General features: G+C 37.5%; 1 protein-coding gene and 1 long non-coding RNA gene across 2 annotated transcripts in view; one reads left to right on the forward strand and one right to left on the reverse strand.

Annotated features, from left to right (window-relative positions):
• LOC110390838 overlaps nucleotides 1-15,216 on the forward strand; it is a 44,208-nt gene extending 28,992 nt beyond the window's left edge. The window contains exon 3 of the long non-coding RNA XR_002433902.1: nucleotides 15,055-15,216. This is a non-coding gene — a long non-coding RNA (uncharacterized LOC110390838). The remainder of the gene's footprint in view (nucleotides 1-15,054) is intronic.
• ADCY1 (adenylate cyclase 1) overlaps nucleotides 1-17,903 on the reverse strand; it is a 166,165-nt gene that overhangs the window by 42,674 nt on the left and 105,588 nt on the right. Inside the window, exons 6-7 of the mRNA XM_021382384.1 lie at nucleotides 11,836-11,994; nucleotides 10,679-10,820 (exon numbers count right to left, since the gene is read on the reverse strand). Coding sequence (XP_021238059.1) covers nucleotides 10,679-10,820; nucleotides 11,836-11,994 — 301 coding nt within the window. The remainder of the gene's footprint in view (nucleotides 1-10,678; nucleotides 10,821-11,835; nucleotides 11,995-17,903) is intronic.

Consider the following 17,903-nt stretch of genomic DNA (forward strand, 5'->3'; position numbering starts at 1 on the left):
AGAAGAGAAGAGAAGAGAAGAGAAGAGAAGAGAAGAGAAGAGAAGAGAAGAGAAGAGAAGAGAAGAGAAGAGAAGAGAAGAGAAGAGAAGAGGAGTCCAGGGAGACCTCCTTACAGCCTTTCATTACTTAAAAGGAGCTTATAAACAAGATAGAGAATGACCTTTCACATGGTCTGATAATGACAAGACAAGGGGGAATAGTTTTAAACTAAAAGAAAGGAGATTTAAATTAGATGTTAGGAGGAAATTTTTCACTTCGAGGCATTGGATCAGGATGCCCAGAGAAGCTGTGGATGCCCTATCACTGGAAGTGTTCAGACCAGATTGGATGAGGCCCTGCTCATCCTGATCCAGTGAGTGGCAATCCTGCCCACAGCATGGAGGTTAGAACTAGATTAATGATTAAGGTCCCTTCCAACTTAAGCCATCCTAGGACTTGCCATTTCTTCCTGATGTTCTTGCATGGTTCGGGTTAAGGGTCAAGATTTTGGCTTCTACTCTACACTGAGGGCAGTGAACCCCTTTGTAGGTGTAAGCCCTTGGATGAGGCAGGAGTCTCCCTCTTGGTACCAGCTTCCATACTTTCCCTTCTACAGGGTTTACATATACGTCAACAATGGGGATGGACACTGTTAGCTTCTCTTGTGTAGTTGGGATTTTAAAGCCTTCAAATTATTGCATCACAGAGGAGATTCCACAAACCTTCCATCTTTTCTCATGCTATGAAGCGTTCTCACTTATTCTATTAACATCTCCACCAGATGGTACAGCTCCTCCAAGACAGCACACCTCCTGCATGATAGTGGACCATCCCTCATGGCATCAAAGTGGGCCTCAGTCACTTCCTGCAGCCTGGGATGTGGAAGGCTGCATCTGCCATGAGAGGCTTTATCTGCTTTAAAGTTTTCGGTCCAGTAGGGATAGCTGTTTCAACAACTGCTGGCATGTCTGTGACAGTTAATCATCTTAATTCAACTGTGGACACCCTTAATCATGCCATTTTGTGTGAACTACTGCACAAACTACTGCATCTTTTGGCTGCTTCTCTTCCGAGGAACCTGTTGTAATTTCAAAAGTCAATCTAATGGTAAGGTTGGCCCTTCTTTGAGCAGGGGAGTTGATCACACACTCTCCAGAGGTTCCTTCCTCAAAGGCACTGTGCAATACTATGAAACTGTGTGCAACATATTTTCTGCAGTTCCTGAATGGGCTTGGCCCTGAATATGCAACACATTGCTATGCAATGTATTGCCGTAGCTTTTTTTTTTTTGCTTTTTTTTTTTGTTTGGTGGTTGCAGGACCTGTAGATTCTGCACTATGACTGAAGATTATCCATTTTACTTATATATACAGCATTAAAAAAAAAAAAAAGCACAAAGGAACTCTTTCATTTTACAAACCTTGTGCCTTCATTATTTTTATTATTCTTTTTACAGCAGAAAAATGCCTTATGACACAGTGGAGTGTTTTAGTAAAGTCACCTCCTGCTATAAGCAAAGAATAATGGCAAGAAGTAGAGTACAATCTGTTAAAACACTTAGAAATGCTACGCGCACACACACAAAACACAAAAAAAAATAACCAGCAAAACTGGAAACAAAACAATAATGCAAACAAAAACCCACCTCAAACCCACAATACAATCACCTTTCATTCTGCCTTTTCTCTGAACTTGCTCCAGGCCTGCATTACAGGAAATCTGGAATGCAGCATTCTCATTCTGGCTAATTTTGTCAATATGTTTTACTTTCACACTTCTTTTTTATCCCTTGGGATCATATTTTCACAGTACACTGTTCATCTGCTTCATAATTTTAGAAAGGCTGTTGGTTTGCTGCAAAATAGTCAGCAAATAAGGTTAAGAGATGAGATTAAGAGCACTCTGAAAGCAGCCAGACTATCTACAGCTTTGTAAGCATCCTTAAGTACACAGAAAATATACAAGTGCTGATTAAAATTCTGGGAAAACACCTGTGTTTGAATTTCATGATACTCTGGTAAGGGATAAATTGGTGCTTATCTAGGATTCTCAGAAACAGTAGCAGACCATTGCCACCCTGACTATATTCAGCCACAATGCTTAAAACAACGCTGAAAAGAAGATATCGATGACATTCAAAGTACATTTACAGTAACCATAAATGTTGCAGCATTATATTTGCCTGTGCTTTCTATGTTCAAGTATAGGCACTTGGTAACAGTATCTGCTTCAGTATTGTCTGCAAGCCATTGAACTTTCTGAGTATCATTTTGTCCTGAGATAAGTGAGCAAACTGTATTTCTTTTAATGTATTTTTTCCTCTTATGGGCAAACTCATTAGGCATTTGCTTTTCTATCCTACCATCCTTTTGCTTATCTCTTCTCAGCTAACCCTCCGAAAATTTAGTATCTTTTATCATTAAGCAACACAGTTCTATAAAACAAACTACTAGCATTTAGAATGGCGTAGCCATTGCTTGACACAGAAACAGAAGATTTTAGCAGCTGTGAAGACTAAAACAATTTCTGACAGTTCAAGAAGAGAGAAATCTTATACAAATTCCCTGTGTTTCTCTCTTCTACAGAATCCACATTTCTGAAGGGAAAAAAAAAGAAGAGAGGAGAACATTACAGTATATAATGAATTCTACCATCAGTGGTACTCTAGATAGTCCAAGTTGTAGGCTATCACATTGCTGATGGTGCAATAACAGCTTCGTGGCAACTGCAGGAACAGCTCTGAAGGTGTAGAGTAGTACACTGTTTGCTAGTGGTAACACACACAGTCTACTTCCAGTGTTGGGGTGCGTATATTCCAGTAACTAGAAACAAGCTAGAGTTTCTGTTAAAGGGCTGTATATATGTCTTTTACATCAGATCTGCTAAAGCTTAACTGGGGTATTGAAACTTGAAACATCCAAGTTAGGCATTTAAAAATTCTTAAGATCCCCAGTAGGACTTGTCAGCCATTCAGAATACAAACCACAGTGGACTCTCCCAAGCGTGACAGAAACCGCAGCTGGAGGAAAGAAAACAGAAAACATCATAGTGTGTGCCCAGCAATGAGCTCAGATGCCTAACTTGGGGTATTTCAAGTAAGAACTTGCTGTGTGCTAACAAAGGAGACAGTTTGTCAGAGTGGCTGGAGAAGTTTTCACATGTCCTGCATTCATTGTAAAGATCTCTTATTCTGCTACTACCTAGAGTACAGGAATCAGAGCTCTAGCACTTCAAAAGGACTAATAAGCAATCATTGTAAAAATGTCTTCAGAATAAATTAGTCCAGGAAGCTGGTAAAGCATGACTGTGAACACTTTCTTGAGACAATGTGGACAAGACATTTAGTAGACACTGCATCAGAGTCCTGTAGAACTGCTAGCCATATGAATGGATTTCCTATGCCATACATGCTCTGTGAAAAACACAATTTAACACGCTTAAGAGAAAAATTTTATAACTGTGGCATATTCATACAGAGTTATTCACTAGAGTTGTTCAATCAAATAAACTTTGGAGAGAGGGCAATTTCTTACAAATATAGATGGAACTTTAGGTTGAATTGCAACAATAAAAACAATTAAGTAAATGCAGTAATTTTAGACCCCCTATTTCACAGAGTTTACCCCCTCAGCTTTCCTCTTTTTTTTTTCAGTTGTTCACATAATGATGCTTTGAAATGTTTCAGCATCTAATTTTGAGATTATTTTTGAGAATATGTTTCCCAGTGTAGCCGAAGTGCTACATAGCCTTAAACAGTGATTGAGCACCTGGTGGGAAGGCAGGGTCAACCCAAGGGAGCTCAGGTGCATGCAATGCACCTGAGTGACCAGAAGGGGTAGAGCCAGGAACCACCCCTTCCCAGACCGGTTTAAGGGTTGGCAAGGGTATCTTACTGGAGATCCCTATGTACCAGAGGCCTTTTGAAGGTAAGGAACTTTTCCCCTTTATTTCTGTGTCCATGGCTACTGCATTTGGGCTTGTCCTTATTTGCTGCAGCCAAAGATTTTGTCACCCCACTATTATCACTATACTTTCCATGATGTTATTGCGTTACACCTTGCCAAGATGAAACTTTAAAAACAAGTCAGACAAAGTCCAACAACCTACTATGAAAAAAATATAGTAGTACAGCAATTATATACATCAAATTTCTTTACTTAAAAGACAATATTATTAAGACATGAAGGGAGTTGTCTCAAGAATGTATATACGAAGTTATACTTGTGAAATGCATTAATTACTAACAATGATTCACAGATAAAAGTGATTTACAAATAAAGTAAAATACTAAAGTAAAAAACTAGCGTACCTAGTAACTATGTATTTCATCTATACAAAGCAATTATGAAACAACCTGTTTTGTCTGCTCTGTGCAACTGCATGAAACTAATTTGATACTGGAGGGGAAAAAAATTCAAATCTCCTAGAGGATAGATGTAAGCAGATAAAACCTATTACTTGTGGTGGAAAAGTATGGAAACTAGTAATTTATTTTAACATTCAATGCCTATAATTCATGAAAAGAATCTATGCTGGTTAATAGTAAAGGAAGATGTTGGACTCCAAGTCAAAAAAATAGTGTCTCTTCAAGCAGCAGAGTGACTTATTTACTTTCTAGCTGCTTCTTGCTGACAAGACTGTAATGCAAGAAGTTTAAAATCATATCTGTTTATGTCAGATGAAGAAATGTATGACAGCAATGTGACAGCCTTTGCCCCCTTTTCTTACAGCTGTTGTCATACAAGTGAGAATGAATCTCTGGGTTGCTGAATGTCTGCTGGTTATATCATGAGTCAAATAAATTAACTGACTGAACTCAACCTTTGGAGTTGTTAAATTCATCTATATTTTGAACTGCTATGTCCATCTGTATTTAAAAATAAATTACGCTATAAAACTGTGCTGTAGATAATTGCTTTCAAAGTTTCTAACATGTACAAGATCTCTTACATTTTAAGCAGTAATTCCCAAAATATTTTCCTGAGCTGTGTTTGCATAGTAAGAGCAATCAGGTTAAGAACCTTCAGGTTTTCAAGGCGGTTTTCCTACAGTCATAAGAATGACAACACTGATTTTCCTCAACTATTGCTTGAAGTTCTCTTTCAGAAGAGACTGCTGGTATTTGAGTGTGGCTATGATTATTTTTTTTGACAGAAAATAAAACAGAATTTTAACCATCAATTTTGGAGCACTTAGGGCATGATTCATTGCAGGCAAAATATGGAAAAAAAACCTGCCTTTCTGCTAACTGGTATCTGCTTCCTTCCATCTGGATAACTAAACAAGTATTCAGAAAGGGTGTAAACCCTTTTACTTGAGATTTTCAGAATAGTCATAGCATTACTCAGATTTCAGACAATATAGCATGACCATCCAACCCACAAAAATTATTTTCTGAGACTGCCTGGCATGTTTCTGTATGTACAAAGTAAGGTAGAAAGGATAAATGTCAGTCCTTTCAGAAATTTATTTCTACAGAAAAGTTGTAAAAAGAAAAATGTCTTTCCCTTTCAGCTATTCTGTAGGCATTTTTATCTTATTTTCCATTACATTCAGGTTACAGCCAGTTTTTAAAGCATGAATGGATGTAGTACACACTTTTCATGAATGTCCATCACATACTATTAGAATAGTAGATGCAGCAACCCATTGGAAGCTGTTTACTACAGTCAAGATATGCTATAGAATACATTGTATAATAACATATGGAAATCATTTATAAAATGTATCTATGGTCTTTACCTATTATTTTCCTCCCTTCTGTAGACTCCTTTCCTGGAAATAACTCTATTGTCTATCATTAATTGTCTATGGCATTATTTCTCTTTGCCTTAACTCTGGAACTAGCAAAGTTACTCAGTGAAGCAGGTTCCCTTAAGCTGGCAATAAGTAACAGCAATGGCAGGCCCACTTCTGTAAAAGCAAACATTAATGTGTAATGAGAAATCTTTCTACTCAGAAAAACTTGATAATTTCTTACTTGGCTATCAAGAAAATTTCTTAAGGTAATTCTCTGAGTTGTCAGTGTGGGACTGTTTTCTCATCTAGTGGGAAAAAAATCTTTTTAAAGCTAGAGTTAAAAGCAAAAAGTGGAGTAATGTAGACAATACAAGTAAGCTCAATTAAAAAATCTACCTAGTTATCACTGGAGTCACAGCCAAATATTAGGGAGTGTTAATATTGCAGGAGTAACTACATAAGTGAAGAAGACTAGCTAACCTCACTACCTGTGCTGAGCATCTATGCCAGCTGTAAAACTGAGACAAAGATACTTTGTCTAACATGAGCTTTGCCAATAAAGGAGAAATAATTCTAGTGAATGACAGACCCATTCTATTAAAAGATTAAATTAGATTTCAAGCATACAATTTGAAAATTGAAACAGGATTAGTGAGAGAGTATACTGAGGTATCACTAATGATAAAAGTTATTTTGTTGCCTCTTGCAGAGGTATAAAGTTCCTGTAAGGGGTTTTAAATTGGCAGGATCTGGTCTACTTTGTGCATTTTTTTTTTGTTGCTGCTGCTGTTTTCCTTGAAATAATATCCAAATATAGTAGTATTTGCTATACTTCAGAGAGCTTGGACATTTTGACAGTAAGAATGTCGATATGCATACATTACAGATTTGTGAGTATTTAATATATTAGAAAGAATTCTGTTTTTCTTACTAGATCAGATGAAGACATTCATGTATGTGATGAGACTTATGGCTAGCTACTTCAGTCAAGCTTTTCAAATCTTGAATCAGTGCAACATTTTGGTCACACCACTGCGAGGCTTAGCATTAGTATACAATATCATGGAAAGATAATAAGCTTTAATTAAAATAATGTTTGCTTTTTCAGAACTAGAAATTATGTGTTATATTTTAAAAAGGATATATGTATAAGATTTTAACTATGAAGGCAAGTAAAACAAAATTTGGATTTCTTTCCAAAATTCTGTATGTATTTGGAAATCAGATAAACTAAATGAATTTAGAAGCTGAATGTTATCTAGTCAAACATGGATAACTGATTGTGAATACTAATAATAAACAAAAAATAATACCATTAGACAAATATAATCTCTACCGAAATAATAAAACAAGAACAAACTAATTTCCTTAGTGGTCTCTAAGTGCCCTGTCACGTCTTAGTTTCTACAGTATGTTAGCAGTCATATCAGATCACAAAATTGTGATTGTTAGTTCACTCAATGAAAGACTGAAATAACTGGGAACACTTTAAAATTCGTTCACATCTAAAATGTAAACGGTACACAAATAAGTGTTTATATACTGTTATTCTTGGCTTAATTGATCTGTTTAATGAAAGACGTTTCACAGATTTAAAAAAAATATATATGGGAGAATGTGGTGCATCTGTCTACTAAATAGTACTTTTTTAAAAATCAAATCTAACTGGTCCTATTTACCTTTTAAGTTCAACAGATTCTTGGCCATCTGTTGCTGGTAATACTGATTTTTTTCATTCCTCTTGACATCATACCTGCTATAGTCAGTTCAAATTAATCTCAGATGATGCATAAAGAATAAAAAATGTCTCTGCATTTCAGCTATTGAGGCTCCTGACGAGGAAATACAATATTACATCATCAGATACCTGAATTCACCTAGACACTTGATCTTGTCTGTGCTTCGAGAACAGTCTTCTGTTTTTATGTCTCTGAAGACTTCTTGACTGAATCAAGATAGGAGGGGATAGCAGGTCTTTATTTTGAATCTAAATATACTGTTATGAATGTTTTTATTAGTATCTTGTGGTCTAATGATCAGTATGCAAGTTTACAAAGACAGGGGATAGCTGTGGTTTACTGTGACAAATAGCAGAGTGACATGTTGATTATTCCGTGAGTCCAGTAAAGAAGCTTGTCAATACCAGTTAAACTCATGGGGTGTTTCATTCTATTAGATTGGCTGACACTGTGTGGATGTGTGCCAGAGACGTGTCAGCCAAGCTGTAGTACAGCATCTGTCACTTCCACAAACTCATCTGTAACACCAATGGGGGAAATGGCATTTAGTTTATGTAGCTGATAGTAATCAATCAGTTGTTTCTCAGAGCTCTTTCTCAGCAGTCTTGCAAACAAAAAGAAATGTGTGCTTGTGAGTAGACTCTCATCTTTCTACATTAAACCTACTTATAAGTGGTTTAATATATAAATGTCAAGATTCTATTGAAAATTCTTCAACCACTGTTTTATGTAGTGGAGCTGAGAGAATAGTTTCTATATGTAATAGTTGCATTTATGCCCTTTTCCCACTGTTTGTCTTTGTTCACCAACCTGTCCAAAATTTCATTAAGTTTAGTTTTCATTTATCATCTAAATACAAAATGAAGCCTGATACATAACATGGGAAATGAAATCATACATTATGCTGTGGGACTGAAAAACAGCAGTTAAAACAAGACAAACAATTGTAGTAGCAGTCAGCAACATATCTATCTTAACGAATCCTGCCTTTATAATTTTGCTTGATGTTTTGGTGGGATTTTTTGGGGATTTTTAAATTTAGTAACTAATTCTATCTTCAAGAAAAACAACAAAAATCTCTCACTGATAATGCAAACAGAATCTAGCCCCCCGGTTTTTTCTGTATTTTATTTCATGCAGTACAAAACCAAATCTCTTCATATATACCAGCAGAAGAATAAAACGAGATTGCATTATTATTGTAAGAGGAATATTCCATCTCTCTAAAAACAAGTCACTTCAGAAGAAGTGCACACAAGGCAGACTTGTGGCAGCCTTGTAGCAGCCTTCTAGACATAAAACAACAGAACTTTTCATTCCTGGAATCAGGAACCTATGGTGACCTGATTGCCAACATTTCCAAAAAATCTCCACAAGTCATCAAATTCACACTAGGAAACTAACTGAAAACTGGCAGGCCTGGAATTCAAGATTATCTGCTTTTCTTGGTTGTCTTTTTGTCAAATACCTGTTAGTGGAAGTTCAGTAATACCCCCAAGAACAGACCTTTGAATTCACTTTACAACTTCATCCTTATTGTTTTTGTACTTTCAGACTTGATCATTAAAATTTCCCTCTACAGATCAAATCCCTGAATGAAACTTGTTTGGGCAGTCTCAGAAAACAAGGGTAAAAAATTTGTATTCTGAGTTGTCTGGCTTAAAAGATTATATGGTATAATACAGTCTCTCTACACCTGTAAACATGTTATTGCCAGTTAACTCCTCAGATAAGCTTCATTTGATGTTGAAAGCGTTTGAACAAACTGAACATGTTTAAATGATGACTATGAACTTTCAGGACATCCTACTGATGTCACAGCTTTTTTTTTTTTTTTACAGTACAACAAAACGTCCTAAATATGGTCATTGCTTATGTTGTTTTCATTCACATTTAACAATGGAATGAAATGTTCAGTTTTTCAGGATTTGAGGTGTCACTAACTGATTGAGGAAGAAAGATGCAACTGAATGAACCTGCTTAAAGGTCACCAACTGTCACCAACTTCTCTGTATGCTAACACTCAACAATTACCATTACACCGCTGTGACTCTACTTATTCTGAAAATCCCTCTAGAATGAGGAGTCGTGGCCATTTCTATCAGATGTTGCTAAATCCTGAACAACATCTAAGAAGTGAAGTTCCTGCTCAAATGAGCTAAAAATCTTCTCTTACCTTCTTCTTTTCACACTTTCAATTTTCTGTTCTCCACCAAAAGGAAGAAAGGAGCAGAAAACATTATTGTTCCTTGCAGTTCTGCTGACTTACTCCTCTTTCCCCAGTGTTTGTCCAGGGGTCTGACAAAAGGAATAGGCTGAAGGGAGAGGGGAGCATGATAAAATCTGGGGGGGAAGATGGCTGATAGGAAGGAGATCACCAAATTCATTGCAGTAGTCTGAGGTGGCAGAGCAAGGAAGGAAAATTATTTTTAATTTGTCATGAACAGCTCAGCTTAGCAGGAGAAAATGCATGCTTTGGACAAAGAATATATTATTTGTTGCAATGATCTTAGGAAATCTACTCAGCTTGAGCATAAATAACTGATCTGTGGTACACTGGTATATATATTTGAAAGCATGATGGCTGACTCCAGCCTCTTCCCTGACTTAGATAAAAACACTTCTGTTCTGCAGCTTGGCAAGATTTCTAGACTTTCAGGGAATGTTAGTTGAATTACTGCTGGATTCATTTAACCATCCTTTCTGCTGAGGGCATAACATGTCTGTAAATACTAGTTTTTCTGCATCTATTCATTAGGGATTCCTACAGGCCTAGCAAAGAAGTCACCAATATCATGAGTGGTTGTATAAAGGGTTATGAAGGCACGAGTAAAATGGCATGGGAATATGGGAATGAAAGAGCAAAGAAAAATAACCAAACTGTCAAGCATTAGTGTTCTGAAACATCGTTTTGAAGGGAGGTAAAATCAGTGTGAATGGCATTTTTTGGACTAATGTATCTTATTTCTGATACAGTGGTTACAGAATATTAATAAACTAAATCTTCCTCTTTTGTGGTGTGAAGTGAGTAGTTATTTTAATTTTAAAATTCACAGACCATCTTCTCAAGGTATTATACAAGGTTAGCTTTTTTTTAGCATTCCTGTTTAAAAACTTTCAGAAAGAGGGAATACCAGTATTGCCTCCGTTTTCAGGGTATCACAGAACAGTTAAGCTACAAAACCATGCTACAAAATAACCTAGAATTTGTGGAGCCTACCTTTCTCCTGTGGGATGGCACAATAAAATATGTTTCAATATTATGTTTCTTCAAGAAACTATTCCTTTCATGGCCATATCCTGGTTCTACTTCATAGTCCCCATTTAGGCACTCTAGGGTGGTCTTTGTAATATGAACTTTCCTGGAGAGGAAAAATAGGATGTTGATCTTTAAAGCAATGATACATCACTAGTTGCTACTGTAATACATTTCTGTGCAAAAGATAATAATAGACTTTGTATCTTCAGCCACATAAATCATAGAAGAATTTCTAGCAAAATTGTATCTGCAATCTCCCCAAAGATTTGCAGACTTGCTGATTTGTAGAAAGTGGAAGTCTGCATATAATCTTTCCTATTTTGTGGTTTTGTTAATTGTTTATTTCACTGTCTGTTGTGGAAAAACATTCCTCGTGTTTTTCCAAAACAAACCTCTCGTGCATAAAGGATAAAATTTTTGTTCTTCTCATCCAGTTTCCCTTCCCATCTGAGAGAGATGTACGCAGCAAACAGAAATTCACTCAGGCACAAAGATTAAGATGTTCCATTGTCCTCCTGTTCAGAATATAATAATTTTGTAAAAATCTAACAAAGAGTGGAAGAGCCTAGTCAAAATGCAAGTTGCATACAGATGCATACTGATGCACTGTGTCCACTTAAATTGGGTCCAAGTCTGTCCAAGGACTACTTAAAATTCCAAGACATGTGTCATGGAATGGCTACAGGTTTATGTACTACTGTATTATTTGCAGACACATAATTGATATCTGAACGTGTAAGCAGATATTTTCTTTTGATAGCAGACAACTACTACTGAAAATCTGTCCTTGTAAACATAGTAAGGAACATACATACACCCTTATTCCTTCTCTTTATATGTAGCAGTTTCTAAAAACGAGTTTGGAAAGCACTTATTTATTAAGAGAATTTTTCCCCTTCTTTTCAAAATTTTACTTCTAATCCAATCTATTACTATGAAAAATCTCAAGATCATTGGCACAGTTCCACAGCAGAAAATGCAGTGATTGCTCTTACTGTACACAACCCTCAACCCTTCTTATCAATAGCAATTACCTTGCAAAGGGTACAAAGAAGGAAATAAATTCTTCACCCATACAGGTCTCTGGTTCTTTTTCTATAGTCCTTTCTCAAACTTACCCAGGCAATCCTCCAGCTTCCATTACATTGGCTAAAGTAACATCGTTTGACCAGACATCGTATTGCCATTTTCGGAGACCTAAGACCCCACAAAGCACCCTTCCTGTATGTAATCCAACTCTCATGTTGAGATCAACCTCTGTGGCTTCTGCAACAGATCTGGAATATATAACATCAGAATATAAGTCTTCAGACAGTGACATTACTCTTAATTTTCTTTTTCACTATTTTCCCCAAAGTTAAATATATGCATGATTCAAGAAATGACTATGTATTATTAGGAGTACAGGACAAAAATATGATGAAACTACTGAATCAGTGAAAGAATGGTAGAAGAAGAGTGATAATAAACAATATATTTCCAAAGCTCTTGTAAGAGTGGCACAGAAATCACCTCTAACTATGAACTTAAACCATAAATTTAAAAGTTTGTCCTGTTACAAAAGCATGTGGAATCTCACATTTAATTTGCAGTCCAAAAATAGACCTAATGAGAAAATGAAAGTTACCTAATTTATGTAATATTTAATTTTCTGTAGGTTTCGAAATTTAAACTTCCCAAGGTATTTAATAGGAGAAGACCTTAAACTCATACTCTGGCTATAATTTATCCTTGCCTTTCATTGACCAAAATGTTTTTAAAAATATAATCAAGCCACAAGAGATGGAGGTCTTTAGAAGAACTTTGCAGCAATTCCAGCAGTAGCAATCATATTTATCTCTTGTATAGCTGTACTCTAAAAATTGCAATGAATTGAAAGGGCATGTGCAGCATAGGACAAGATGTGAGGTGAACAGCACGATACCCCAGGCATCAATTTAAGGAAGGAGTTCTGCAGCCTTGAATGGCTGCAGAACTACATGCCATGTCAGCCCCCACTAATGTGGGTAAACTGTGGAAATCTTTTGTCCCCACAGGAAACATAGGCCTGCCACAACTTTCAGTCACATTCAATGCAACAGCAGAGAGAGACTTTTGCACAACTTTCTAATAGATTAAGTATTTCCTTGTTCTATTTCTACCTAATGTAAGTCGACCTTTCATTATACAGTACCTGTTCCCAGGCAAACCTTAAAGATGACTCCAAGGAATCATTGTTACGCTGCTTCCTGTGTGCACTGTGTGCTTGACAAAGCCCCAAGGAAAAGAAAGGAGATACAGAAACGAGCCACTTTCTGTCTTCACCTGTGCACATGCATTGTGCCATTAACAGAGTAATCTTATACCAAGACCATAGCATATAGCCTGCAAGCCAAATCATTTCAGGATTATGGCTTGCTCACCTGTGTATGTTCTGCTGGTTAAGTAAACTAGTATGTAATTCACCAGCAAGTGTGTGAGTTTCTCCATTTGCAGATTAATGTTAAAAAATCTTTTCATTTGAAACAGTATATAAAATCCCATGCTAAATGTACATGGAAAGACAGTGAAGTTCACTGGCAAAAGCTATTCCAGTTGTTCTCTACCTTTCTTTCCCCAGCCTGCTCATTAGCTTGTAGAAATTTGAATATTAGAACAAAATAAATAAAAAGAGCAGAGAAATACAACATGGATAATCATATTCCTTGCTGAAAAAGCCAGACCGCACCAATGAACCATAAAGCAGAATCTGAAAACATTTTGTTTTGAACAAAATATTTCCCAAATGTAAAATCTAAATCTTGAAAACATTTCTCTCTCTCTTTTTTTTTTTTCCTCCAGAAACTAAAGTATGTTTCAGGGGAGCTTTCACCATTAAATTTGAGTCAGAAAAAAAGTCTCATGAGCAGTTTATTAAAATTTTGAATTTGCTTTGAAGACTTTTCTGCTTTTTATGCAGTTAATTTTCGTGAATATACTCCACTGAACTATAAAAAATGAGGAATATAAGTAATGTGTAAAGAATAAGTTTCAAACATAAAATCAGAGCAGTACTACAATCATATATCCAAACAGCATCAACATTTGTGTACTAAAATATCACAAAATCATCTAATGATGCATTTGAAATTATAAATACATTTCTGGAAAAATACCAGTACTTCATAGACAAGCTGTGAATAGAAAAAAAATTTCTCCAATAAGTTATTCGTTCTGACATATTCTCTTCTAGGTTTGGAAAAAATATACTCAAAAGTTTTCCAAACATTAACTTAAAAGTAGGCCCAAAAGGAAATAAAAAGAAGCATTTTCTTTTCAAACTGGAGGCATGTAGAATTTATGTAAATAACTTAAAAGAGAATAACCTCTACTCTGACATCTGATGTTTCCAACCAATCCTTTAAATTCTAATTCTCTACTTAGCTACAAATATTTCACGTGCTGCCACAAATGGTCAGTCATTTAGATAATCTGTAAAATTCCTCTGTATTGTAAATACATTTCTCCAGATCTATTCTGAATTTGAAGCAACAGAAGGGGAAAAAAATAGAAACTCTGTATCCCACTTCCTTTAACTTATTTAGATATTTATTTATTTATTTATTTTAGGCCCAAAAATATCTGCATAGAAATAGATGTTTGCTCATTAAAGGAATAGACAAGGTTGTTCATTTACATACGTCTGATTTTTATTTATGCACAGTTCTAACATAACAATGCCCTTTAATCACAAGGAATTTTGCAAATCTTCCTGAATGTGTCTGGGTCAGTTCTATTTCAACACCATTAGGAATTGGCTACTTCTTGAATATCAATGACAAAGAATGTCTTTCTGTGAATTGTCTCCAGATTAGAACAATGTGAACTAATTTGCTAGTTATGCTACAAAAGCCATGCTGAAGAGAACACTGTTAAAATTAGCATTCTCATAGAAAGTACAAACCAAACAACAAACACACCATAGGGCAGATTTATATTACCTTACACACCCATCTTTGGAAGGCAGACACATGAAAACACTGAAATAATATTACAAATATCAAGAAGAGAAGAATTTGACCCTAAATGTTGGTCAGTTCTTGACCTGGGTGGAATTTGGCTACAGACTTCCCTGCTGTTTCTGCTGCATCCTGCAGCCCACCTTTCAGAATGAATAGACTGCAATAGCATGGAGCACAGCTGTAGCAAATGCCTGGGAACCTGCCAAACACCTTCCTGAGAGAGGGAAACAGCAGTTTTTTTCATCCTCAGGGGAAAACTCAAATGAGGGAGCAGCACTACTGTTTCATGACTCTTTCTATTCTCACAGCTTTGCACCATCTCAGAGCTCACAGTTTCGGTTTTCTGTCTCTCTGCAGGTTCCTCTGAAGACAGGAGAAACACAGAGACAGCAATGATGACTTTTCCCTTATCAGCCCCTACTTGGACATCCCATGCCTGTGTAGCTGTGAACAGGAGGCAGCACAGGTCTCTAGTACGTCAGTTTGAAGGCGAGGCTGCAGCGCACAAGTGTAGTGACAGCCTGAGAAAGGAGGAAAAAAAGAATCCAACACTGAGAACGGCCATGGGCAAGATCATCCCACACGACTAGCAGCTGTCCTCATGCTAGTGGGACACCGGGTGGAGGGAGGGGATTCTTAGGAGGGTGGGACAGGTCTTCCCTCTACAGCCCCTACTGCATGTTCCTGGGCACTTACTAGGGCTCATCTGTGCAAGGAGGAAAAAGAAATCTAAGCTGAGCCCAGGGTTGACTAGCACCCCAGGTGATGGCCACCTCCCAGTCCCCAGTGTCAATCTTGGGCATCTAATTTGTCTTGGAAGGATATGGCACAGTTACAGTGGGAGCCACTGGTGACTGGGAGGTCTCTCCTGTCTCCTGCATGGCTACCCACCAGGAATCTGTCGCTTCTGCTAGGTCCCAGCCATAGTACAAGATACACCTGTGCTGCTGATTATATTGACCTCCCCACCCTGCCCCTGCTTCAAGGTAACACTAGGCCCCATTGTCCTCTCTCCTAGGAGCTGATTAGCATTTCAGTCCTCACAGACAATTAACTGTTGTTTGAAAACTTAGCTGTGCTGTTTTGTCCTAGTTGCAGCTCTACAGCTTTCTCCCACTTATATATATATTTTTAAACTATTGACTAGAACTGCATGCTTTCCCAGTATGTTGCTCACCTGGAATATGTCAGCAGAGAATTAGAGCAAGACAGCTAATGCTATAGAGAACTGATGGCTTCAGGAGACAAGAGGCTCACTTTGACAGAGGTACAAGCTAATGAAACTTTCACCAATGATGGTTAAGTGGAATTTCTACACATTTGAAAATTAATGCACCTGATGTTGGTTCTCACAGAAGTCAAGGTCAACATTCTCCTGCCAGACCCAACTTTCCCAAGCCCAGCAAATTAACATTACTGACACCAGGTAAGATAGCGCCTCTCTCTTCTTCTCCAAACAAAAGATCAGGCAGAAAGATCCCAGACATTTGACTTGGGCTTTCTTAAAATATCTGCTGCAATTCCCCTTCCTTCCCTCGTTCAGCTAATGGCTAAGCCACGAGATAGGAGATGGTTCAAGCATCAGACTCCAGAATAATTAACTAAACAGCTACAGAACCTGCAGGTGCAGGGCTGCACATAAAATATGTAATAAATTTAATGTATTTAAGTAACAAAGCTTATTTTTTACTTTTCTTTTTTTTAATTAAAGCTTAAAAAAACCAGAGAACTACAGAAACATAAAGCTAGCAGAATGTTTGGCCTTGTTTTTGTGAAACTAATGCATCAGTTTGGTTCAGTGGAAGTGGTTGACATTCTCAGCAAGTTCTCAAAGTGTTCATCAGAGATTTTTGATGCAATATTACTCTTCCTGTGCTTCATACTTGACAATAATTGTTCACAAATGTACGTACTGCCAAAAAGTGATTACATGAATAAGGTTTTGATTTTTTTGCAATCAGATTTGCTATCATGTAACTACCTTTTATAACAGAGTCCATTTGAGTTTTAACTTTTTAAAAAACGTTTTTTTGAGATGACAGACTTCTTTTAGTTCCACTACTTTGTCTTTACGAAGCATTCAATGATCAGTAGGCTGGATGACTTCCCGTATGGGGACGAGCTGAGAGAACTGGGGCTCTCCAGGCTGGAGAAGAGAAGGCTCTGCAGGGACCCTTACAGTGACCTTCCAGCACCTGAAGCGGGCCTACAGGGAAGCTGGAAAGGGACTTTTAACAAGTGAATGTAGTTACAGGATGAGGGGAAACAGCTTTAAGCTGGAAAAGGGTACATTTAGACTAGATATTAGGAAGAAATTCTTTATCATAGAATCTTAGAAACATAGAATGTCCTGGGTTGGAAGGGACCTCAAGGATTATCAGCTTGCAACCTCCCTGCCACAGGCAGAGTTGCCAGCGGCTAGATCAAGTACTAAATCAGATTGCTCAGGGCCCCATCCAATCTGGCCTTGAAAATCTCCTGGGATGAGGCATTCACAGTCTCTCTGGGCAACCTGTTCCAGCGCCTGACCACTCTCAGTAAAAAAACTTGCACCTGACATCTAACCTAAATCTTCCCTCCTTTAGTTTAAAACCATTTTCCCTTGTCTTATCACTATCTACCCAAGTAAAAAGTTGATTTTCCTCATGTTATAAGTTCCCTTTAAGTACTGGAAGGCCACAAAGAAGTCTCCCTGCAGCCTTCATTTCTCCAGGCTGAACAAGCCCAGTTCCTTCAGCCTTTCCTCATAGCAGAGGTGCTCCAGCCCTCTGATCATCTTCATGGTCCTCCTCTGGATCCTCTCCAAAAGCTCCACATCTTTCCTGTGTTGGGGGTCCCAGACTTGGACACAGTACTTCAGCTAGGGCCTCATGAGGGCAGAATAGAGGGGGACAATCACCTCCCTGTCCCTGCTGGCCACCCCTTTTTTATGGAACCCAGGATACCATTGGCCTTCCAGGCTGCAAGCACACATTGCTGGCTCATGTTAAATTTTTCATCAACCAGAAACCCTAAGGCCTTCTCAGCATGACTACTCTCAAGGATTTCTTCTCCCAGTTTATATGTAACTGGGATTACCTTGACCTAAGTGCAAAACGTAGCACTTTGCTTTGTTGCCCTCTGGATGTCATCCCTTCCTTCTGCTGTATTAACTGCACTACTCAACTTGGAGTCATAAGCGAACTTGCTGAAGGTGCACTCAATAC

Source organism: Numida meleagris, unplaced genomic scaffold, assembly GCF_002078875.1.
Source record: "Numida meleagris isolate 19003 breed g44 Domestic line unplaced genomic scaffold, NumMel1.0 unplaced_Scaffold218, whole genome shotgun sequence".
NCBI classification, from domain to species: domain Eukaryota; kingdom Metazoa; phylum Chordata; class Aves; order Galliformes; family Numididae; genus Numida; species Numida meleagris.